Here is a 25,194-nt window from a genome sequence, read left to right as displayed (position 1 = left end):
GCATATCTTTACTGTTCCAAATTGGAATTGCCAAGAATGGCCTGTTCTGTGCTGTACTGTTCTATGTTCTAATGTCAGCTCTGTGGATCCGGCACACTTTAGAGGGGGCGCTGTTTCCTTTTCCCCAGCCAATACTGCATCAAGCAGCAAGAGCAACGACTTGAATTGATACAGCATCTTTAACAAAGGAAAGTATGCCGAGGTTCAGGGACATGGGCGTTGGGTTAACTAATTCAAAGGAGGTGATCACTGCCATTATCCTCGCACCTTATGAAATGTCAGTTGCATGTGCAAAAGATTAACAATGCTTTTTAACTGCAGACTCTCAATTGCTTTATTTAAAAACAGCAAAGGTAAAACTGACTGTATGGCTGTGACTGACATGCCATTTTATCTGACACTGTTAATGGCAGTCGAGGAGCAAGGAGGACTGGCTCCCCTCTTTTTCCACTCCTTGTTTGGCTGCAATAGAGTTCTTAAACGGATATACTTGCCAATTCAGCGAATGTTTAACTGTTCACATGCTGTGGCTCCACAATAAACAAACACGTTTTCTTGTAGGTTTTTAAAGAGTAGTACTATTGTACTTAATAACTGATCTCAGTAAAAAGAAATAAATGCTCCACTCTCACACACATGCCTTCATCAAGGGTTCACACATGCATACCAATAAGTCCAATAAAAGTCAGTAGTGTATGGAACTTGTGGATTGACAACTTGGGTGGGCTTGATGTTCTTTCTGGATTCTTCTGTTCTCTGACTTGGAGAAAAACAGTTTCTTAACAAAGAGAGTTAGTTGTTTCATCACATCATCCTCTCTTATCGACTGACCATTTACCTAAACATGGTCATAGCAAGTTGATTCCAGGTCCATAGTTTGAGTGTGATTATACTATGGCTGGCGAATCACATAACAAGGGCTATAGATAGAGCTTTAAACTAAATAGCGGGGGGACGAGGAAGGGCGCAGTTGTATGTAAAATTAGAAAATCAAAGTTAAAGAGAAGGTAGAAGTGCAGGTTAATGGCAAGGACTTTAAACTGGTTAAAGGAGCTAAGGAGAGGTTCGTAAACTTTCCAGAACACCTAATAGAACAGAGAGTATAGAAGCTGGCAGGAATCTAAAAGGCAACAAATATGAGAAGGGAGGTGGCCAAGGCAAGACTGAGGGTGTTGTACCTAAATGTTAGCAGTATACGGAACAAGGTAAATGAGCTTGTTGCACACATTGAAATTGGCTGCTACTATGTTGTGGGCATCACAGAGACATGGCTGCTAGGGGATCAGGGCGGGGATCTAAATATCCAAGGATAAAGTGCCCTTTCGAAAGGACGGGCAAATGGGCAGAGGGGGTGGGTTGCATTGTTATTAAGGAAGGAACTAAAAGTGATAGCAAGAAAAATATACGATCATAAGGCATAGAATCTGTATGGATAGAGTGAGGAATCACAAAGGAAAAATGACCCCAATGGGAGTTACGTACAGGCCTCCTAGCTGTAGTCAGGTTGTGGGGCAGAAAATAAATCTGGAGATAAGAAAGGCATATAAGAAAGGCAATATTACAATAATCATGGCAGACTTCAATATGCAGGTGGATTGGGAAGATCAAGTTGGTCGTGGATCCCAAGAAAAGGAAATTGTGGAATATCTAAGAGATGGTATTTTAGAGCAGCTTGTGACAGAGCCCACTAGGGAACAGGCAATTCTGGATTTGGTGATGTGTAATGAGGCATACTTGGTTAGGAAACTTAAGGTGAAGGAACCCTTGGGGAGCAGTGACCACAATATGATAGAATGTACCCTTCAGTTTGAGGGGGAGAAGCTGGAATCAGATGTAATGGTATTAAAATTAAATAAAGATAACAAGAAACATGAGGGAGGAGCTGGCCAGAGTTGATTGGAAAAGGAGCCGAGCAGGAAAGACAGTGGAACAGCTATGGCAGGAGTTTTTAGGGGTTATTCGGGAGGCACAATAGAAATTTATCCCAAGGAGGAGGAAACATGCTAAGGGGAGGACGAGACATCCATGGCTGCCAAGGGAAATCAAGACAGCGTAAAAGTTAAAGAAAAAGCTAAAAGATGGCGAGGATTAGTGGGAAGGCAGAGGATTGGGAAGCCTTTGAAAGCGAGCAGAGGTCAAGTATAAAAGCAATAAGGGGGATAATATGAAATATGAGTGTAAACTGGCTAGTAATATAAAAGAGGACAGCAATCATCTTTATTCAATATCTAAAAGTTAGGAGAGAGGCAAGAATAGATATTGGACCACTGGAAAATGAGGCTGGAGAAGTAGTAATAGGAAACAAAGAAATGGCAAAGGAACTGAATAGTTACTTTGCATCAGTCTTCACGGTGGAAGACATCAGTGGGACACTAGAGCTTCTGGAGAATGAGGGGACAGAGGTGAGTGTCATGGCCATCACTAATAAAAATGTTCTGGGGAAACTGAAATGTCTGAAGGTGGATATACCACCCATCAAATTCAACTGTCAAAATTGCCAAAGGACCTGTCACTACGACCCATCAAAACTTTCAAGAGGACCTGCCAAAGTGCCAAGCAGGATTGTCGAAAGCACCTGTCAGGCCGTCAAGGCATTCAAAAGTCTTGCTCTTTAAATATTTGTAAACCAAGGTCTGCAGTGTTTGATAAAAAAAATCATTGCTTGCTATTTCAATCTGTCAATTGACGCAAGCCTAAAGATTTCCATACTGGATACGTGCTTCATGACTGATTTCACAATCATCCACTATCTAAGTAGGATGCCTGCCATTCCACAGTTCGATTGACAGTTACAAATGGTTATGCACTCTTTAAAAGTTGGATTTTGCTGTTATAAGGTTTTCTGTTGTAGGAATGTAAACATCATAAATGGGTTTTAGGACTAAGTGTTTTTTTCAATTTAATGAAGTCTGCAATAGACACTTGGATATCTCCTCTCTACATGGGTTCTGAGATCTGCCCATGGCGCATACGAGGTGAGTTAGCATGGTAGATGCAAATACAAAGGGTAGTGGGTTGAGTAGCATGGGTTGGCATGAAGTTGACATGGGGCTACAAAGGTCAGTGCATGGGCGTAATCCGAAATGAGGGTGGTATATATAAACAAAGGAAACCACAAAGGTCTGAGGTGTGAGTTGACTAAGGTAGATTGGGACACTTCATTAAAAGACGTGACAAAATATTAGCAGTGGCTAATATTTGAGGGATGTCTATATGCTTTGTAAGAAGTCTTACAACACTAGGTTAAAGTCCAACAGGTTTGTTTCAAATTGTTAGCTTTCTGAGCACTGCTCCTTCCTCGGGTGAATGAAGAGGTAGGTTCCAGAAACATATTGCTCTTTAGTAAGTAGTACTACTTGCCTGGTATGGAGGGAAAATCTTATGAGGAAAGGCTGATGGACTTGAGGTTGTTTTCGTTAGAGAGAAGAAGGTTAAGAGGTGACTTAATAGAGGCATACAAAATGATCAGAGGGTTAGATAGGGTGGACAGCGAGAGCCTTCTCCCGCGGATGGAGGTGGCTAGCACGAGGGGACATAGGCTTAAATTGAGGGGAATAGATATAGGACAGAGGTCAGAGGTGGGTTTTTTACGCAAAGAGTGGTGAGGCCGTGGAATGCCCTACCTGCAACAGTAGTGAACTCGCCAACATTGAGGGCATTTAAAAGTTTATTGGATAAGCATATGGATGATAAGGGCATAGTGTAGGTTAGATGGCCTTTAGTTTTTTTCCATGTCGGTGCAACATCGAGGGCCGAAGGGCCTGTACTGCGCTGTATCGTTCTATGTTCTATATATATAGACAAAGTCAAAGAGAACGTGCAGACTCCGCACAGACAGTGACCCAAGCCGGGAATCGAACCTGGGACCCTGGAGCTGTGAAGCAACTGTGCTAACCACTGTGCATTTGGGAAATGTTGATTTACAAAGGGATCTGAGGAGGTCTTGTGGCGCAGTGGGTACCGTTCCTGCCTCTAAGCCAGATGCTCTCGGTTCAAACCCCACCTTAGGACATGATGGCCAAGGAAGGTACGTTAATAACATGGAAAAACAGGTTGAGTGTGTCAACCCGCAAATCCTGCCAAGCATGCCAATGGCTGGTGGTAGGAGCAGCAGAGACTCCCGATCAGCTGTGCATGATGCGAAATGGGGCCTCCCGAGCTAAAAGACCCTGGCGACAGACAGAACAGACAGAATCCTGCTTTAGTGCTTCACTCGGTGCAGGAAGAGAATAGAAGAGGACAAAGGACACCAGTCACTGAAAGCAAGAAATTTGGTGCAGCAAACAGTGAGTGAGAAAGGCTATTGGTGTGATGGCCAAAGAGAAAATGCTGTAAAATCTCAGCAGGTCTGGCAGCCTCTGTAGGGAGAGAAAGGAGTTAATGTTTCTCATCCAGATGACCCTTTGTCAAAGCTAAAAGACAGAGAAAGTGGGAGATATTTATACTGTGGAGTGAGAATGAAAGATGAGTCAAAGCCACAGAAACCCAGGGAAACGGGGTGCTAATAGCTACAGAAACCAAGGGGAAAGAGTGCCAATGGCAGTCCCCAGAGAGAACAAAAGGTGTGAAAAGCCAAACAGCAGCAGAGAACCTAACATCACAGGGTAAACTGTGACAGATGTAGTTGTTGGGGAGGGGAAGGGGGAAGCAAAAGGGCGAAGGTGTAAGGAAGGTGGATAAGATTTGGGGGTAAATATATATAAAGAAAGAAAGAAATGGTAAAAGACAGTTAAAATGAAATGAGTAGGAACAAACGGGTCGAGGTGGGGGTCAAGCTAATTATCTGGAATTGTTGAATTCGATGTTCAGGCCGAAAGGCTGTAGTGTGCCTAACCGAAAGATGAGATGTTGTTCCTCCAGTTTGCATTGAGCTTTCCTGGAACATTGCAGCAGGCAATGACAGACATGTGTGCGTGGGAGCAGGGTCTTTTGTTAAAATGGAAAGCAACGGGAAGATCAGGGTCCTGAATGCGCACAGACTGGAGTTGCTCAGCAAAGCGATCACCCAGTCTGCGTTTGGTCTCTCCGATATGGAGGAGACCACATTGAGAGCAGCGAATGCAATAGACCAAATTGAAAGAGGTGCAAGTGAAACACTGCTTAACCTGGAATGAGTGTTTTGGGCCTGGGATGTTAAGCATGGAAGAGGAAAAGGGGAAGGTGTTATTACTTCTGTGATTGCATGGGAAGGTGCCATGGGTGATGGGAGAGGTGATGTGAGAACAAGGGGGACTCTATCCTTGTTCTGGGAGGGAGGGGAGGGGATGAGGGTAGTTGTGCGGGAAATGGACGCACACTGTTGAGGGCCCTGTCAACAACTGTAGGTGAGACCACTTGTTATTTCTATCTTCCATTTCCCTTGCAATAAACAACAACACATGGTAGCACAGTGGTGAGCACTGTTCACAGCACCAGCGTCCCAGGTTCGATTCCCAGCTTGGGTCAGTGTCAGTACTGAGTCTGCACGTTCTCCCCGTGTCTGCGTGGGTTTCCTCCGGACGCTCCAGTTTCCACCCACAAGTCCCGAAAGATGTGCTGTTAGGTGAGTTGGTCATTCTGAATTCTCCCTCAGTGTACCCGAACAAGTGCCGGAATGTGGCGACTAGGGGCTTTTCACAGTAACGTCATTAAAGCGATAATGTAAGTATACTTGTGACAATAATAATAAAGATTATTATTATTCTATTTTACTTCCTAATCACTTGCTGTATCTGCTTCAGGACACTCCGATGTATCTCTACCACAGAGTTCTGAAAACCCTCCCCGTTTAAGAAATCACAGTAAGAAGTCTTACAACACCAGGTTAAAGTCCAACAGGTTTGATTCAAACACGAGCTTTCGGAGCGCAGCTCCTTCCTCAGGTGAAGGAGCTGCGCTCCGAAAGCTCGTGTTTGAATCAAACCTGTTGGACTTTAACCTGGTGTTGTAAGACTTCTTACTGTGCTCACCCCAGTCCAACGCCGGCATCTCCACATCATGTTTGAAAAATAAACTGATTTTGTATTATTCATTCCAAAATACAGAATTTCTCATTTTCCCATATTATACGCCATCTGCCAAATTTTTGCCGAATACTTAATCCTTTACAGCCATATGAAATGAAATGAAATGAAAATCGCTTATTGTCACGAGTAGGCTTCAATGAAGTTACTGTGAAAAGCCCCTAGTCGCCACATTCCCGCGCCTGTCCGGGGAGGCTGGTACGGGAATCGAACCGTGCTGCTGGCCTGCTTGGTCTGCTTTAAAAGCCAGAGATTTAGCCTTGTGAGCTAAACCAGCCCCTCTTATGACCTCTTCACAACTTACTTTCCTACCTACCTGTGTGTTATCGGTAAATTTAGCAATCGTACATTTGGACCTTTATCCAAGTCATTGATACAGGACTGGATTTTCCATTGTCCGACACTGATAGTGGGTTTGCCGATCTGGTGGAGAATGGAGCGCGGCTGATAAACAATATCTGTGCCGGGCACCAATCCAAATCAGATGCTCCGTTCCCCCACTGGAGGCAGCAGCGAGCCTCATGCCCCTCGCCGGCAGCAAATTGGTGACTTGTGCCCACTTGCATCTGATTAACGAGCTGGAAGAACCTCCATGTCAGCCACTACCCTCTCCTCGGCCTCACTCGGGAGATGAATGCAAAGTGTTTGCCTGAGTATTCCTTCACCCGTCTTGCGCAAAAATTGCCTGAAAAACTTTCACTGGAAGGTTGCTGGAATCAACAGTTGCAAACTAATCAGTTTCCCATATTTGAATTTTTGATTGCACATTTAATCTCAAATGGTTTGTACAAACTTAGAGAATAGTCCGCCATGCAGCTCTGAAACCAGTGCCCTCAGGTGCCGAGTATCAATGTGTTTCTTCAGAATTGTTTCAATGGGAAGCTTTCAGCTGTCCTATCTCAGTAACAGTCAGAACTTTACTTTTGGAAATGGCAAAACTGCTCGTCAACAGCTGATGGGAAAGTCTGATTTCTTATCAGTTAAAATTCCAAAGAAAGCAGCTGGAATGTTTGTGTTGTTGAATCTGTCTCGAAAATGAGTCCTTGTCCAATGTCTAAAGACTCTGGGCGAAATTCTCCGCCCCCCACGACGGGTGGGAGAATAGCGGGAGGGCCTTCCCGACATTTTTGCCGCCCTCCCGCTATTCTCCCGCCCCCCCCCCGCCGAAGTCCCGACCCGAATCGCTGCCGCCGTTTTTTTACGGCCGGCAGCGATTCTCAGCTGTTAGATGGGCCGAAGTCCCAGCCCTTTCCGCCGTTTTTACGAACGGCAAACACACCTGGTCTTGTCGTTCGTAAAAACGGCGTCACAAACTCGCTATTAATAACCATGGCACCGATTGGCACGGCCGTACCACGGCCGTGCCAAGGGTGCCATGGGCCCGCGATCGGTGGGCACCGATCGCGGGCAGCGGGCCCGATGCCCGCGCACTACTTGTCCTTCCGCCGCCCCGCAGTATCCATTCGCGGGGCGGCTGAGGGGCAACCCGGCCCGCGCATGCGCGGGGTTCGCGCAAAAACGCGATGACGTCACCCGCGCATGCGCGGGTTTGAGTCTTCCAAACTGCGCATGCGCGGCTGACGTCATATGACGCGTCAGCCGGCGCTAACTCCGGCAAGCGGGCTTAACGATTTTCGTTAAGCCCGTCTTGCCGGAGCCTACGGCGTCGGGCTGCTAGCCCCGACCGGGGACCAGAATCGGTCCCCCGTCGGGAAGGGGCGCGCTGCCGTAAAACCCGCCCGGGGTTTACGCCAGCTTTACGATTTCTCCCGTTTTGGGAGAATCTCGCCCTCTCAGTGGTGTAGAGGAATACGTTATATATACACAGACTTACACATACACAGACTTACACATACACAGACTTACACATACACATATAAATATACATATTTTTTTTAATTCCCCATTCTTGTTGTATACAATGCGCACTAATCTCACTAGTCTTCAATCAGAGCTTTGTTTATCATAATTGAGTGAACAGTAACAATGCACAGACTGAGGAAGGAGATTTGGCATAACCAAGGCCATCAATTCATGCAACACTAACATAAAAAGCCCCTTTCACAGTGCAATGGTTAAGAACAACTTATTTACGCTGGTTCACATTGAAATCTCTTCCATTTTAGTAAGTGTTTACATCAAGATGACTCCTTCAGGAATAATCCAGTTGCTGTAAACTCTATTCGGTTTACCCGGAGATTTTGAGTGAATTAGTTTGAAACATCATCTGGACTCTAAACCAGCTAATGACAGATTGCCACTGAGGTTCGAAGAGATTGCCTCAGGTAGACTAGATGAGTAACTGCTGTCCATTTATCACTGTGAAATGTTTAAGGCCAGATTATTTAGGTTCATTTAACAAATGTGGAAACTTGCATGATGGTTACAAGAATTCACCTGAAGAAGGAGCCGTGCTCCGAAAGCTCGTGTTTGAAACAAACCTGTTGGACTTTAACCTGGTGTTGTAAGACTTCTTACTGTGCTCACCCCAGTCCAACGCCGGCATCTCCACACTGTGTCTATATAAACATTTCTGGAACAAGCCTTTCCATTCACCTGAAGAAGGAGCCGTGCTCCGAAAGCTCGTGTTTGAAACAAACCTGTTGGACTTTAACCTGGTGTTGTAAGACTTCTTACTGTACAAGAATTAAGAAATTGCAGGGCACAGCGCATGTCCATTATGATGGGGATTGCAGCCAAGGGGAGGAACTTGAAAAACCCACATTGTTGGCAATGAGTCTCAATAAAGCCATTTAAAGTTTTGGTTCAAAATGATAGTTTGAACATAACAGTGTCTGAGTTTCTAATTTGTGCTGGGAGCAGGGATTCACTATGTACCAACAGCATGTTAGGACTTGTGCTGGAAGCAGTGATTAGTGTAAAACCCCTGATCTTCCAACAGAGGGCAAGAACTTCCATAGCAGGCAGTCTCATTCGGAATGTCCGCCTGTAAACCCCCGTGATAGTCAAGGGTTTGTGCTTGGAGCCGTGATTGATACAATTACTACCATAGGTGAGCGGCACGGTAGCACAGTGGTTAGCACTGTTGCTTCACAGAGCCAGGGACCCGGGTTCAATTCCAGCCTTGGGTAACTGTGTGGAGTTCGCACTTTCTCCCCGTGTCTGCGTGGATTTCCTCCGGGTGCTCCGGTTTCCTCCCACTGTCCAAAGAAGTGCAGGTTAGGTGGATTGGCCATGATAAATTGCCCCTTAGTGTCCAAAAGGTTACGGGGATAGGCTGGAGGCATGGACTTGGGCTATTTCCAAGGCCTGTGCAGACCCGATGGGCCAAAAGACCTTCTTCTGCACTGTAAATTCTATGATATATGATATGTTCTCTTTGTCTCCATTTTTAAAATTTACCTTTACATTTAAGTAAAATATTTTTCACATATTTGATAAGTGCCTATTTTATCATTTAGAAAGCAATATTTCAGTAGGTAGAACAATGCTTCCATACTGAAAAGTAAAGAAACAGTTTCAGTCTGCAACTTGCAATGAGCAAGTCGATCTGGAATTGTATTGTTGGGCTGAAAATAACTTCAATACCCCAGAGTCAGAGGCAAAAAAATCAACCTAGGTTCCCACTCCAGACTGGTATCTGCCAACCCCAGATTGATCTGTGATACTCGATGGGTTTTAAGCAAAGATGGAATTTGACTTGACAATGATGCCCTCCATAATCAAAGAAGTTGCGAACACACGATTAAGACTTGCATGAATAACAGCCACTCAGGGGATCAGTGCTTTGAGCAGAGCAGAGAGGAGAGAATTGCATCATCAAGCAATTGATGTCGTCGGGAGAAGAGAATGAGCATCAGGCCATTGAGGAATTTGAGTCATTAAGAGCGGAGAGGAGTGGGTCAACAGGAATTAATTCCTTCAGAAGAAGAGAGACAGGGAGAGCACTATTGATAAGGAATAAAATGCACGGCATAATACCCACTATGCTAACACACTTGGTGTTGAGACACAATATGGAATAAAACAGTTACTGTGATTTTGAATGAGATATTACTCGATATTTGTTTAAAAAGCAATTTAGCAGCTTGTATCAGACACATGCTTCCATGATAGGACTGTGATGATAAACAACTGTGCAACATGAGGAAGCTTATTCTCTGAGTATGGGTTCAAAACAAAGAACTTCTAATCCTAGATAGATCCCCTCAGCCTATGTAAAAGTGGCAATCCTCAATATAAACTATGGGTGGGGATTTTCTAGCAGTACTGGTCAGCAGGGAGCAGGGTCTTCCAGTCCCTTGGATGGCAATCCCCACCATAGTTTTCTCTGCATTGGGGGGTGAATCCACTGAGAAATCCCATTGGCAGCAACAGAACAAAAAGATCCCGTCGCTGGCAAAAGGCGGGCCACTTCCCCTCCCCCACCCCCTCCTCCCGAGAAACATGTTGGAAAATGAATTTAGCTAAGTAATGGAGTGGGGTAATATCTGATAACAGTGAGGTGATACAGCATTTGACATTGATTATTGCATCTGACATTTCACACAGAGAACATCAAGGACTGTTCATCAGTACGACAGGTCTTAATATACGCCAGTAATTCTGAGAATAAAGATTATTATTATTATCCAGGGTCTGCGCTTCCCACTGATAATGGTTGATGTAGCACACAGAGGGTGACTATTCAGGGAGCTATTGAAACATTTGTACGGGTCCCTTCTGTTCTATTGGCCAGTGGGCAGCTCTCCGTGCAACACGATCTTGGGAATCCAGCTGTCGTTCATCAAGTTAATGTAATCCGCCCAACGCAGTTGATTTTGCAGAAGGATGGCCTCGATGCTGGAGATACTGGGGGCTGGATTCTTCTTTTTGGGACTATGTCGCCACGCCGTCGTGAAAACTGTAGGGCGCGATTCTCCCAGACAGGGAGAAATCGTAAGGCTGGCGTCAAATCCGGGCGGGTTTGACGCCAGCCCCCCCCTCCCCGACCGGGAACCGATAATGGTCCCCGGTCGGGGCCAGTATGCCGCGGCCGTGAACTCCGGCATCGCGGGCTTAACGAATTTCGTTAAGCCCGCTTGCCAGAGTTTGCACCGGCTGACGCATCACATGACGTCAGCCGCGCATGCGCGGATTGGAAGACTCCAACACGTGCATGCGCGGATGACGTCATCACGCATTTGCGCGAAACCCGCGCATGCGCGGGCCGGGATGCCCCTCAGCCGCCCCGCGAAGTGATACAGCGGGGCGGCGGAAGGACAAAGAGTGCGTGGGAATCGGACCCGCTGCCCGCGATCGGTGCCCACCGATCACGGGCCCATGGCACCCTTGGCATGGCCGTGGTACTGCCGTGCCAATCGGTGCCATGGTTTTCAAAATTGGGACTTTACGGCCGTTTTTACGAACGGCCAGACCAGGTGTGTTTGCCGTTCGTAAAAACGGCCGTAAAGGGCTTGGAACTCGGCCCATCGGCCAGCTGAGAATCGCTGCTGGCCGTAAAAAAACGGCGGCAGCGATTCGTATCGGGAGTCGGGCGTGGGGGGGGGGGGTGGGAGAATAGCGGGAGGGCGTCGGACTAGCGTGGTCGTGAAAATTTACGAACCCCGCTATTCTCTGCACCGTCGTGAGTGCGGAGAATTGCGCCCATAGTCTTTTACGGCAGGAAAACTGCCGTCAAAAGACCACAGATTCAGCGTCTTGCAGGGGGGCTAGCAGGCAGCTGTCATGGAGCTCGCAGCTCCAGCTGCCGATATGGCCACCCGCACTTCCGGGCAGAGGCTGCGCATGCGCACTGCGGCGACCTTCAACGGGCCAAGATAACAGAGTCATTGGTGAAACGAAATTCAGGAGTAAGATTTTCTTCTGTCTTTGTGTCAACCCAATCCCAAGCGTAGTTAAACTCCCTCCTCAAGGTCTTCAGTCGCCTGCTGCAGCATCATGCTGAAGAAGATGGTGAATAAGGTCGGGGTCAGCACACATCCCTGATTCACACTACTGGAGATACAGAAAGGACTCAAGAGGCCTCTGTTGTGCTTGGCAGCTCTCCAGTTCCAGGATTATAAAAATGAATGATTCAGTGAGTTTCTTGTCCCCATCATGTGAACATTGTCATCATGAATCTAGGCCTCTCAGAATTGCCGGTGTATATTAAGACCTCTCATACTGATTAATAGTCCTTGATGTTTTTCCTTTTTAAAAGCAATTTTAATCCGTCAGCTGAAAATGAAATGAAATGAAAATCACTTATTATGAAATGAAAATGAAAATCGCTTATTGTCACGAGTAGGCTTCAATGAAGTTACTGTGAAAAGCCCCTAGTCGCCACATTCCGGCGCCTGTCCGGGGAGGCTGGTACGGGAATCGAATCGTGCTGCTGGCCTGCTTGGTCTGCTTTAAAAGCCAGCGATTTAGCTCAGTGAGCTAAACCAGCACGAGTAGGCTTCAATGAAGTTACTGTGAAAAGCCCCTAGTCGCCACCTTCCGGCGCCTGTCCGGGGAGGCTGGTACAGGAATCGAACCGTGCCTTTGGCCTGCTTTAAAAGCCAGCGATTTAGCCTTGTGAGCTAAACCAACCAGCTCTGAGTAATTCAATTTTAAATTACTGAAATCCACTTTTAAACAAATATATTAAACTATTTTCTAATTAAATTGGAATGCATTAATCAGGTTGATAGTAAATTTAAACAGAAATCTCATTACAAGTTTTTAAAACTAATCTTTTTGTGTCCTTATGCTCAAAAGAATCATCTTAACAATTAAAGCCTCCCAAAAGGCTTGCAAAGGAACATGACTAGTGGAAACTTTGAATGGTGGTTAATTCATCCTGGGTGGTGGTGAAGGGCGGGGGGGGCGGGGGGGGGGGGGGGGGGGGGGGGGGGGGGGGCGGGGGTGGTCAGCATGGTGTGTTGTGGAGGTGGAAATGCTTCCAGTATAATGTTTTCAAAATTGGTGCAAAATATCATTGGCTACACACTTTGCCATCTCATATGGCCTCGCTACTTCCAATCATATCAATCTGGCCAATTCCTTGTATTGCTTGGCACTCATAACTCTCTTTCCCCTCCAAATCCTACTTCCTTCTGTATCTGCCCTTGGAATAAACTCTCCCCTGATTGGTTTAGCACAGTGGGCTAAACAGCTGACTTGTAATGCAGAACCACGCCAGCAGCGCGGGTTCAATTCCCGTACCAGCCTCCCTGAACAGACTGTGGTGACTAGGGGCTTTTCACAGTAACTTCATTGAAGGCTACTTGTGACAATAAGCTATTCTTATTATTATTATTATTATTTACAACTGCACTCTCAGAATCCTAACTATCTAAAGGTTGGCTCTCTGCTCACCAACAACACTTCTGTAGCTGCAATGTGCTCAACCACATTTCCATTTCCATACCCGCATCCCCATTACAACCATCACTCTCTCTCTCTCATCCTGGCTATTCCCCTGATGTGACCCTCATTTCCACTCCCTTCCAGCCAAGGGATGCTGACTTAAATTATTATGTAGACTGATGGTTTAGTCATTCAGTAGACCTTGGTGGACCACATCAAGGACAATAAGGGCCCTTTCTTGTCTGCCAAAAGTGCAGTCATCCTGGATGCAAATATTCCAAACAAGTGCAAAGAGTTTATGGACTTCATTGTCACAAAGATAGTGACCATCCAATCAGCTGGCTCTTTCACTTCCTTCCCTTCCCCTTCCTTCCCTTCCCCTTGCCCACCAGGCCATATTTCTACTGCGTATTTTCCCTGCCCTAACGCTGAACATGCCTTTTTCTCAAGTTCATTTCCTATCTCTTCTCACATAGAACAGTACAGCACAGAACAGGCCCTTCGGCCCTCAATGTTGTGCCGAGCCATGATCACCCTACTCAAACCCACGTATCCACCCTATACCCGTAACCCAACAACCTCCCCCTTAACCTTACTTTTATTAGGACACTACAGGCAATTTATCATGGCCAATCCACCTAACCCGCACATCTTTGGACTGTGGGAGGAAACCGGAGCACCCGGAGGAAACCCACGCAGACAGGGGGAGGACGTGCAGACTCCACACAGACAGTGACCCAGCCGGGAATCGAACCTGGGACCCTGGAGCTGTGAAGCATTTATGCTAACCACCATGCTACCCTGCTGCCCATCTTGTCCATTAAACTCAGCCCCTGGCGCCTCAATCTTATTCATGCTAAGCTGATAACAACCCAACTTCTCTTCCTGGTTACCATATCAGCTGATATTGTCAGTGGCTTCCCTCTCCTTGGGTACAGTACCCATCTCCTTTCAATTTGCTAACATCACCATCTCCACAAATAAAAAGCCTTCACCCCTGCAAACCTTGCAAACTGCCATCTCATCTTTAACCATCCCTTTCTCTCCAAACTTCTGGCAATGTTATTGTCTCCCAAATCCAGCACATCTCTCCCAGGACTCCATGTTTGAACCCCTCTGACCAAATTTCTGCCTCTGTCACAGTACCGAAACAGCTCTTATCAAAGTCACAATGACTTTCTGTGTGACTGGACAGAGATAATTCCTTATCACCTTTCCAACCTATTAGCCTGCTGCATTGGCAGCCATGGCTCAGCAGCACTCTTGCCTCTGAATCACAAGGTTCTGGGTTCAAGTCCCACTCCAGGAACAAAACACACAAATCAAAGCTGACACTCTTATGCAGTACTGAAAGAGTGCTGCACTGCTGAAGTTGTCATCTTTTGGATGTTATACCACACAGAAGTATTTTCTCCCTTCTTAGGTAAACAACCCCATAGATTTATTAGGAAAGAGAGCAGAGAAGTTATTGCTAAAGTCCTCACCAATGTTTATCCCTCAATTGATCTCATAAAAACAGATTATTATCACATTGCTGTTTGTGGGAGCAGTGCACAAATTGGCTGTCATGTTTCCTGTATTGCAGCAGTGACTACATTTTAAAAAGTACTTCCTTGGTGATAGCCGCAGAAATCGATATATAAATGCAAATCTTTCTTGTCTGCAGCTTTCCACCAATACCGTCTTGCAGTTGGTTAGAACTCACTCATATGGTTTAATTGTTGTCTTTCTAGTCGTAGGCAGAGAATCACATCAATGGATATAGGGACGGTATGGGAAAGTAGAGTTGAGGCAGACGGTCAGCTATGATCTTGTTGAATGGCAGAGCAAGCTCAAAGGGCCAAACAGCCTCAGCCAGCTCCTATTTCCTATGTTTTTGTGTTCTTCCCACTTCTGCATCATACATTACCCACAAACATGTGTTAGTTTTCACAGCAAAGCTGACAACTCGCAACACAACTTCACCACCGTCTCACTTGTTCCCTCCACTGTTACTAACTTGCCAAACTCCTTGTCCAACATGCATCACTGGGTCGTCAGAAATTTCACACAACTAAATATTGGGAAATATTGGGAAGACCAAGGCATTGACCCGGATTTTCAGAGTCTGTCCAACTCCGGAGTGATTTAAAAATGATGGGCCAGACCAGATTCTCGTGTTGCCACTCCCATTCCCGTTTCCGACAATGTCTGCAGGCATAGTATAAGGACACAGATAGTCTGCCCAATTGCAGTGCTTGTCGTTTTCATTCTGGGGGTGGGAAGTTTAAATCCACCTGAATTATTTGTGGAGTTGGACCCCTTCTGTGAGGATTAGTACTTCAACGCACCTGAGGGGACCCATGATCCATGGGGGAGCTGCTGTGTACCATGGTAGAATCCCTGTCCCAAATGGGGAGCCAAAAGCAAGGCAGCCATCTGCTCCTGCGATTCTTTGAATGACAAGAGATGCATTAGAGTACTTTTGTTTTTGTGAAAACTGCTATCATGCTTTCAAACAATGGTTACAAACTCCCAAGCTTCCACTTAGAAAACAAATAATACCTTCTCTTTGTTGCTTTGGTTGACATGCCTTCTGGTGTAGCCTGGGGAAAACCTAGCCTTTTGTTTTTTTATGGTTTAAATAGGCTGCATTGACTGCAGTTGTAAAAGTTTGACAAATTAGCCAATCATGAAACTGTCTTTCGTCTGGTTACTCATTAAATGTTTGTTTTTACAACAGATTGATCACTTGAGGGGAATTAACTTTGTGAATGGCTTCTTTGAATGAATAGTTTTTTCAGTATGAAGTATATTTGAAAGGGAGCTCCCATAGATTGACAGATTTAAAAGAAAACATCCATTTCAAGGGCATGTGACTTGAGGCCTGCCCACAACGAATACTGGAGGAGCAACTATGGAGGATACATGGGGGAAATGGAGGAACATGGGAATATGAAGAGGCACAGAGGGAGCATGTGGGGTGGGAGGAGAGTTTGGTGGACTTAGGACCTGAAATTTATCATTACAACTGGGACACTGGAACCAGGTATTGTAGCCTGCTACCCTCGACATCCATCAGCTTCCAATGCCTTCTCAGACCTGCCTCTGGAGTTGGCAGGCCTGACGCCATCCTGCCACCCATCCTAACCACCTCCCGGGAACAAATATATGGTGGTTGGGAACAATTTCAAAGGATATGTGTCTGCTGAGTTGGGAAGTTTCCTGACTTTACCTTTCCACCTTTTCCACAAACATCCGGCCCATGGTCTTCAGTTTTCACCACAAAGTGCGTTCCCTAGTCACAAATCCCATCCCTCTCCCTGGCACTGTCTCAGACTGAACGAGATTGTTTATTATCTCGGTGTCATGTTTGACCCTGGAATGAGCTTCCAAATACACATCTATACCATAACTAAGACCACTTATTTGCAGCTCTATAAATATTTGCCCGTTTTCGTTCTTACCTCAATTCAGATACTGCAGAAAACCTCGTCCATGCCTTATTTGCCCCTAGAGCTGACTATTTCAATGTATTCCTGCCTTGTCTCTTACTTTCTAGACTTTATAAATTTCAGGTCTAGTGTTCTGCTACCCTTGTCTTAACTTGCAGCAAAGCCTGTTCGCCCATCACCCCTGTGCTTGCTGACCTCTATGGCTAGGTGCTAGGCATTGACTCAATTTTAAAATACTCATTCTTGTTTTCAAACCCCACCGTGGCCTCACCACTCCCTATCTCTGTAATCTCCTCCAGCTTCACAATCCACAGATTCCCGTACCTGCCTCCCCGGACAGGCACTGGAACATGGCGACTAGGGGCTTTTCACAGTAACTTCGTTGAAGCCTACTCGTGACAATAAGCGATTTTCATTTCATTTCATATCTCTGCATTTGTCTAATTCTGACCTCCGAAACATCCCTGATTTTAGTCGCTCCAATATTGTGAATGGTGCTATCAGCTGGCAAGGCCCGAACCTCTGGAATGCCCTTCCTGCACCTCTCTGCTTCTATACTACCTTTTTGTCCTTTAAGATGCTTCTTAAAAACTACCTCTTTGACCAAGCCTCTTGACATTAAGTATGAGGGCTTTATCGCGAAGATGGAGATCATTTCTGCTTCTACCTACTTACATTCCCAACAATCCAAACCTGAATACAGCTCATCCACTGCAGTAGGCCTGAACTATCACCTTCTCTAACTTTTCTTCTATCCTCATCGAATCAATGTGTCTGTGGTCCAGGATCAAACCTGGGACCTCAGTGCCGTAGGCAGCAGTGCTAACCACTGCGCCACCATGCTGCCCTCTCTACAGCCTTTGTCATGGTTCACCGCATCATCCGCCCCTAACAGATTTCCTCCATTATCCATTTCAATAGGACTGGTCTCAATTAATTCAGTGTCAAATGTGGCTCACTTGGTAAATACTTTCGCCACTGTGTTGGCAAGTTGTGCGTTCAGGCCCCATTCTAAGACGAGCACAAAAATGAAGGCTGGCACCCTGGTGCTGAGTGAGTGTTGTGCTTCAGATATGTAATACTGACTTCCTGTCTACAGCAAGGAGGTTTTTTATGGTGTCTTGACCAACATTTATCCTTGACGATATGGTGGCACAGTGGTTAGCACTGCTGCCTGATAGCGCCAAGGATCCAGGTTCAATTGCAGCCTTGTGCCACTCTCTGTGTGGAGTTTGTATGTTCTCTCCGTGTCTGTGTGGGTTTCGTCCGGGTGCTCCGTTTCCTCCCACAGTCCAAAGATGTAGGGGTTAGGTGGATTAGCCATGATCAATTGCCCCTGAATGTCCAGGGATGTGCAGGTTTGGTTATGGGGTTATGAGGCGAGGGTGGTTGGAGGAGTGAGTGGACATGGGTAGAGTCTTTCGAAGGGTCAGTGCAGACTTGATGGGCTGAATGGCCTCCTTCTGCACTGTAGGGTTTCTGAGGTACCCTTCATTGATTCAACTACACAGAATTAGAATATCTGATCACTATCACATTGCTGTTTATGGGAGCTCTGCTCTGTTTAAACTGGCTGTCGCGTTTCCCACATCACAAGAGTGGCTCTACTTCAAAAGTATTTTGGCTATAAAGCACTTTGCTTACCCTGTCGTCATGAAAAGCAGAACATAAAAACAGGTTATCCCACCTTTCCTCCTCACCGGGTACTGTAAATTCATAGATTGAGCACTACCCTCTAAACTTGCCCTTTTTTAATCTATAAATTACTGTTGCTCCACTTTAATTGATAAATAACTGTGTTAGTCATTTGTTAACATATTGCAAAATTCACATTCCCTTGTCATGGAAATGGCACTGCAGAATCCGAAAGACACTGAATCAACCCTGAATAAATGCTGTTATTTAAAGAAATTTGTAATAAATTGACTGGATGTAGACATAATAATAATCTTGATTAGTGTCACAAGTAGGTTTACATTACACTGCAATGAGGTCACTGTGAAATTCCCCTGCTTGCCACACTCCGGCGCCTGTTCGGGAACGCTGAGGCGGATTTCAGAATGTCTAATTCACCTAACAAGACCGTCTTTCGGGACATATGGGAGGAAACCGGTGCACCCGGCGGAAAGCCACACAGCCATGGGGAGAAAGTGCAGACTCGGCACAGACAGTGTCCCAAGCCAGAAATCGAACCTGACTCCCCTGCCACGGTGAAGCAACAGTGCTAACCACTGTGCTAACGTGTCACAGCCTGTCTCACTCATTCTGTAAAACTGTCTTTAAATAAAAACAGAAAACTGCTGGATATGCACGGAAGGTTGGTCAGCATCTGAAATGAAGGATAGGTCAAAGTTTGAGTTGCAAACTTATATTCACAAGACATTAATCTGTCTTTAGTAAACGTCTTCTGTCCAGACCGGTCCCTCAACCAACGAGCCCAAAACCAAGATATTTGGTGACACAGCAAATTGCTGTTCATGGACTGTTACTATGCACAATTTTCCTGCATCATTTCCCAACATACCTGTTGACTCTAAATCATGTTGGGGCATCCTGAGGATGTGCAACTCTATACTTTCTGTTTTAAAGGGGTTGGCTTCCCTGCTGTGCATTCTCCAGCATTTCCTGTTTTTCACTTTCCAGCTTTTATAGATTTTCTTTTGACATGATATCTAATTCCATGACTTGAATATAAAGACAGAGATTTACCCCATAAATTATCCAAAGCGAGTACAAAGACAGAGATTTACCCCATAAATTATCCAAAGCGAGTACAAAGACAGAGATTTATCCCATAAATAATCCAAAGCAAGGCAAAGCTATCAGAAAGCTTGTACCCTTTCACCATCAAGAAGAAAGCTTGAGTTCTCCACAAATGGAGATAATCCTGTCGCACATATTGTCAATAAACAGTTAATCATTGCTCCTGCCAACAATATCTGTAGTGCTGTGCTTTGATTAATTTTTATGGCTGTAATAATATTTGTGGTAGAAATTATTTATGATCAAACAGGTATTGGTGGAAATGACAAAAATTGTTTCGACCATGAAAATTGTTGCATTTCCAGGCTTCTCTTTAAGCTGAGATCAGATTTCTCCATATACGTTGAGACTAAGGCCAGATGTCAGAGAGGCTTAACTGCTGGGGTCCAATTTCTGCTTCTGGGCAAAACGACTACAGAGGTTGTCTCCTGTCCTCTGCTCCCGTGAATGCGTCCAACGCCTTGAAGTTTTCCTAAAAAGATCAAAGCAGTGTGAACACCAGACCCATAAAGCAAAAATGGTGGAAATGGAGAAACTTTGTGCGTCAGGGAAGGTCATCATGCCCCTTACTTTTCAACGTGACCACTGTTAATCAATCCCACATTGAACTATAAATGATCTTCAATGCGTATTTATAAAGCCCAGACAAGGAAAAAATTGAGCACTAGCAATGGTGAAAGGAGAGCAGACCAGAGAATATTTTCTCTGACTTCTTATTGGGAATGTGGGATCATGAAATTCAGCCTGTAGATTCAATGTACCACCAAAAACACAACAGAAAAATGGCTGTTCAAGGGCTTGTGAGGGCCCTGTAGGATTTATTTGAGTTCAGTGACAATGATAACCATTAATTTTTTTTCTTCAATGATACATTACGATGCTGATCAAGATAGTTAATGTCAGCACTGAAGAGTTTTCCATTTTGTGTAATTTGTGAATTCTGTCCAAGTTGGGTATGAACCCCAGCTACCCATTGCAATCAAGTGACTTTCTCCACTTGTATGTCCTTGTTTTTACCCCTCTGAGTATTATTGCCAATTTTGACTGAATTGTCACCAATTTTATACTTTAGTCACCAATGTGGTGAGGTCCGAAGTTGAACCTCATGACGTGACTGTTAGGTCCTACCAAGCGGAACCAAATTTTAATTCAGCTGGCAGAAGAGAATGCAAATATACAATTTCTTATGTAAGCCTTTCAAACACAATACTCCTGGCAATGCATCTGTGGAATTATAGAATTCCTCCAATGTAAAAGGAGGCCATTCGGTCCAACAAATCTGCACCGAGCCTCACGCCCCTGCCCTATCCCAGTAACCCGACCGAACCAGCAAACATTTGGACACTAAGGGGCAATTTAGGATCTTTGATTTTAAGAGTCTCGATTTGTGTTGTGGAGGAAATGACTTCTATTTTTTATAGAGAAATACAGCACAGAACAGGCCCTTCGGCCCACGATGTTGCGCCGAACTTTTGTCCTAGGTTAATCATAGAATTTTGGACAATTTTTCATGGCCAATTCACCCAACCTGCACATCTTTGGACTGTGGGAGGAAACCGGAGCACCCGGAGGAAACCCACGCACACACGGGGAGGATGTGCAGACTCCACACACAGTGGCCCAAGTCGAAATCGAACTTGGGACCCTGGAGCTGTGAAGCAATTGTGCTATCCACAATGCTACCGTGCTGCCCTTGAGAAGTTAACCTACACTCCATTATTCTACCCTAATCCATGTACCTATCCAATAGCCGCTTGAAGGTCCCTAACTTTTCCGACTCAACTACTTCCACAGGCAGTGCATTCCATGCCCCCTCTACTCTCTGGGTAAAGAACCTACCTCTGACATCCCCCCTATATCTTCCACCATTTATCTTAAATTTATGTCCCCTTGTAATGGTTTGTTCCACCCGGGGAAAAAGTCTCTGACTGTCTACTCTATCTATTCCCCTGATCATCTTATAAACCTCTATCAAGTCGCCCCTCATCCTTCTCCATTCTAATGAGAACTGTGCTGTCTTTTTTTTCAAACATATATTATTCAAACTTGTATCAAAGTAGTTACAGCAAATAAACACCCCAGGAAACATTCCTCCCATCAGTCAACTATACGGTTTGTACAGATTTTCCTTCCCCCCCCCCCATCCCCCGGGCAATGAACAGCTCCTCAAACACGGTCACAAACATCCCTCACCTTTTCTCAAACTCTCCTGCTGAGTCCCTTAACTCATACTTTATCTTCTCTAATCACAGGAAGTCGTACAGGTCACCCAACCATGCTGCTACCTCCGGTGGCGATGCCGACCGCTACTCCAGCAAAATTTGTCGCCGTGCAATCAGAGTGGCGAAGGCTATGATATCGGCCTTCCTCCTCTCCATGAGCTTCGGCTTCTCTGAAACCTCAAATATCACCACCAAAGGGTCCGGGTCCATTCCCTCCTCCAGTATCCTGGCTAAGACCGTGAACGCTCCCACCCAGAACCTTCCCAATTTTTCACAAACCCAAAACATCTGCGCATGATTCGCTGGCCCCCGCCCACAGCTCTCACACTCATCTGCTACCCCCTGAAAGAATCCACTCATTCTCGCCCGAGTCATATGCACCCTGTTGACCACCTTAAACTGTATCAGGCTCATCCTTGCACAAGAGGAGGTCCCGTTTACCCTTCGCAGGGCCTCACTCCATACTCCCCAATTGATCTCCATTCCCAACTCAGCTTCCCATTTCTCCGTGATCTTCACCACCCGCTTGCCTCCCTGCTCCCCCAACCACTTATATATATCCCCAATTCTTCCCTCCCCTTCCACATCCGGAAGCAGCAGTCGCTCCAGCAGGGTGTATCCCGGCAATCTAGGGAACCCCTTCCAGACCTTTCGTGCAAAGTCCCTAACCTGTAGATACCTGGGCTGGTATTCTCCCCTACCCGGCGGGACGATGGGTCCCGGCGGGATGAAGTGGCGTGAACCACTCCGGTGTCGGGCCGCCCCAAAGGTGCGGCTTTCTCCGCACATTTAGGGGCCAAGCCCTAACCTTGAGGGGCTAGGCCCATGCCAGAGTGGTTGGCGCCAGCTGGGACCAAAGGGACTTTGGCGGTCGGCGGAAGTCCGCGCAGCGCCGGTGCGTCAGCGGCTGCTGACGTCATCCCCGCGCATGCGCTGGGGAGGGGTTCACTTCCATGTCCGCCATTGTGAATGCTATGGCCAACGCGGAAGGAAAAGAGTTCCTCCACGGCACAGGCCCATCTGCCGATCGGTGGGCCCCGATCGCGGGCCAGGCCACCGTGGGGGCACACCCCGGGGCCAGATCGCCCCGCCCGCGCCGCCAGTCCTGCCGGTAAGGGAGGTGTTTTGATTCCCGCCGGCATGACAGCAGCGGGACTTCGGCCCATCGCAGGCCGGAGAATCACCGGGGGGGGGGGGGCTGACAGGCGCAGCGCCATTCCCGCCTCCCGCCGAATCTCTGGTGCCGGAGACTACGGGAGATGGCGCTGTTGGCCGGAGAATCCAGCCCCTGAACTCACTACCCGTCGGCAGCTCTACCATCCCCCTTAGCTCCTCCAGACTGGCGAATCCTTCTTCCAAATACAAATCCCTCACCAGCCCCACTTCCCTCCGCCTCCTGTATACACTATCCATCCCCCCCGGCTCACACCCATGATTCTTGCACAGCGTCATTAACACCCACCCTCGGCGCCTTCCCACACATACAATGTCAGAGATGATCGTGCCCACTTGCGGAAAAAAGGCCTTTGGTATAAAGATCGGGAGAGCCTGAAAAATAAACAAGAACCTCGGCAGAATATTCATTTTCACCACTTGGACCCTCCCCGCCAACGTTAAGTGCAGTGTATCCCACCTCTTAAGATCCTCCCTGGCCTCCTCCACCAGCTTTGTTAAGTTCCACTTATAGAGCCTGTCCATTCCCTCGCTACCTGAATCCCCAAGTACCTAAACCTATCCCTCGCTACCATAAATGGCACCCCCCTAAATTAGCCCGCTGTGCCAGCTCATTCACCAGGAATACTTCACTTTTCCCTACATTCAGCTTGTATCCCGAGAACCCTCCAAACCTCCCCAACAGGCCCATAATCCTTCCCATACTCTCCAACGGATCCGAAACATACAGCAATCGGTCATCGGCACAGAGTGACACCTGATGCTCCCTCTGTCCCCTCACTATCCCCTGCCACTCTGCTGACCCCCTGAGAGCCATCGGCAATGGCTCTATGGCCAGCGCAAACAGCGCGGCGACAGAGGGCCTGCCTGCCTCGTACCCGTGTGCAAGTGAAAGCTTTGTGAGCTCATATCATTCGTCTTCACCCTCTCTCTTGCCGCCACATACAGCAACCGTACCCATGCCACAAATCTCGGCCCAAACCCAAACCTTCCCAAAACTTCGAACAAGTACCGCCACTCCACCCGATCAAATGCTTTCTCCGCGTCCATGGACACCACCGCCTCCGATACCAGAGCTCTCGACGGATTCATCACCACATTCAACAGCCGTCTTATATTACTCGCGAGCTGGCTGCCCTTCACCAAGCCTGTTTGATTTTCTGCAACCACCCTCGGGACATAATCCTCCATCCTCCCTGTCAGCAACTTTGCCAATATTTCACATCCGTGTTCAATAGTGATATAGGTCTAATACGACCCACATTCCACCGGATCCTTCCCTTTTTTTGGGATTAGTGTGTATTAATGTGTATTAATGTGTATTAATATACCAACTAGTCTGCCCATTTAATATGCTGATGAGTTACAATATATCTCTAAGAATGAGTGACCACAATGAACAACAGGTTTTAAGAATTATTGATCGCAATGAGATTTCTCGCATATCATTCCAATACTGTCTGCAATCATCTGAAACCCTTATCCATTGCACTTTCCTTTTTTGTCTAGATGGGCTTCTTTCGTCGGAGGTACAAGGAGATCATTGATGCTGAGAAGAACAGGAAGGACAGTGAAGAAAGTTGGGACTGGGTGCAAAAAGACCAATGAGCTGCCAGATAATTCAGTCATGTGACATGCATCAGACTGCCGATTAACACTGCTCCAGAGTCTTCCATGTGTAGAAGAGGGAATCCTTCTTCAGATTTTTCGGCAATCTGACAATTGGGTATTCACGTAATTCAACAGCTGGAAGCATTCCTGAGGCAGGCATTGCAGACTGAAGATCTGTTCTGTGGTGTTTAGACTTCCTTTAACATGCATCAATGAACTTCAGAAAGCAAAGTGCTGTGAAGAACACAGATTCAAGATGGAGGAGAATGGGATTTACAACAATATGACCCTCAGGGGATTGAATTCTCTTTGTGTGTTCAGTAAAGAGAAGCAAATATTTTTTATAAGAGAAGAACATGTTTGTCCAAAACGTTTATTCCTTTATATTTTTATCCAAGTGGAAATTACTCTTATCCATTTCTACAATAACTCACTGCACTGATGTATTGCTCAGAATCTGAGTGATTACAAGTTGATGAAGAAGCTATTTTATCCGAAGGTCTTTGCAGTAGGGTCAATCTAGATGAAGAAAATCCATGACTACATGCAGAGTTATCTAACCCTTTCAGTACTGTATATCCTTTGCACTTTGCAGCAAGCTACTTTCTGTCATCTACTGTCTGAAACAATGATCATGTAATGTTGTATACTGTACAAACAATACATTCAAACGGGGGGGGGGGGGGGGGGGGG

The 25,194-nt window shown here is 46.2% G+C and overlaps 1 protein-coding gene across 1 annotated transcript in view; it reads left to right on the top strand.

Annotated features, from left to right (window-relative positions):
- Positions 1-24,856, top strand: part of itga9 (integrin, alpha 9) — a 632,947-nt gene extending 608,091 nt beyond the window's left edge. Inside the window, exon 28 of the mRNA XM_038809824.1 lies at positions 24,400-24,856. Coding sequence (XP_038665752.1) covers positions 24,400-24,498 — 99 coding nt within the window. The 3' untranslated portion in view covers positions 24,499-24,856. The remainder of the gene's footprint in view (positions 1-24,399) is intronic.
- Positions 24,857-25,194: the final 338 nt, after the last annotated feature.

Source organism: Scyliorhinus canicula, chromosome 10 (assembly GCF_902713615.1).
Source record: "Scyliorhinus canicula chromosome 10, sScyCan1.1, whole genome shotgun sequence".
Taxonomy (NCBI): domain Eukaryota; kingdom Metazoa; phylum Chordata; class Chondrichthyes; order Carcharhiniformes; family Scyliorhinidae; genus Scyliorhinus; species Scyliorhinus canicula.
The sequence above is the reverse complement of the archived record's forward strand: the minus strand, read 5'-3'. Positions and strand labels throughout refer to the sequence as shown.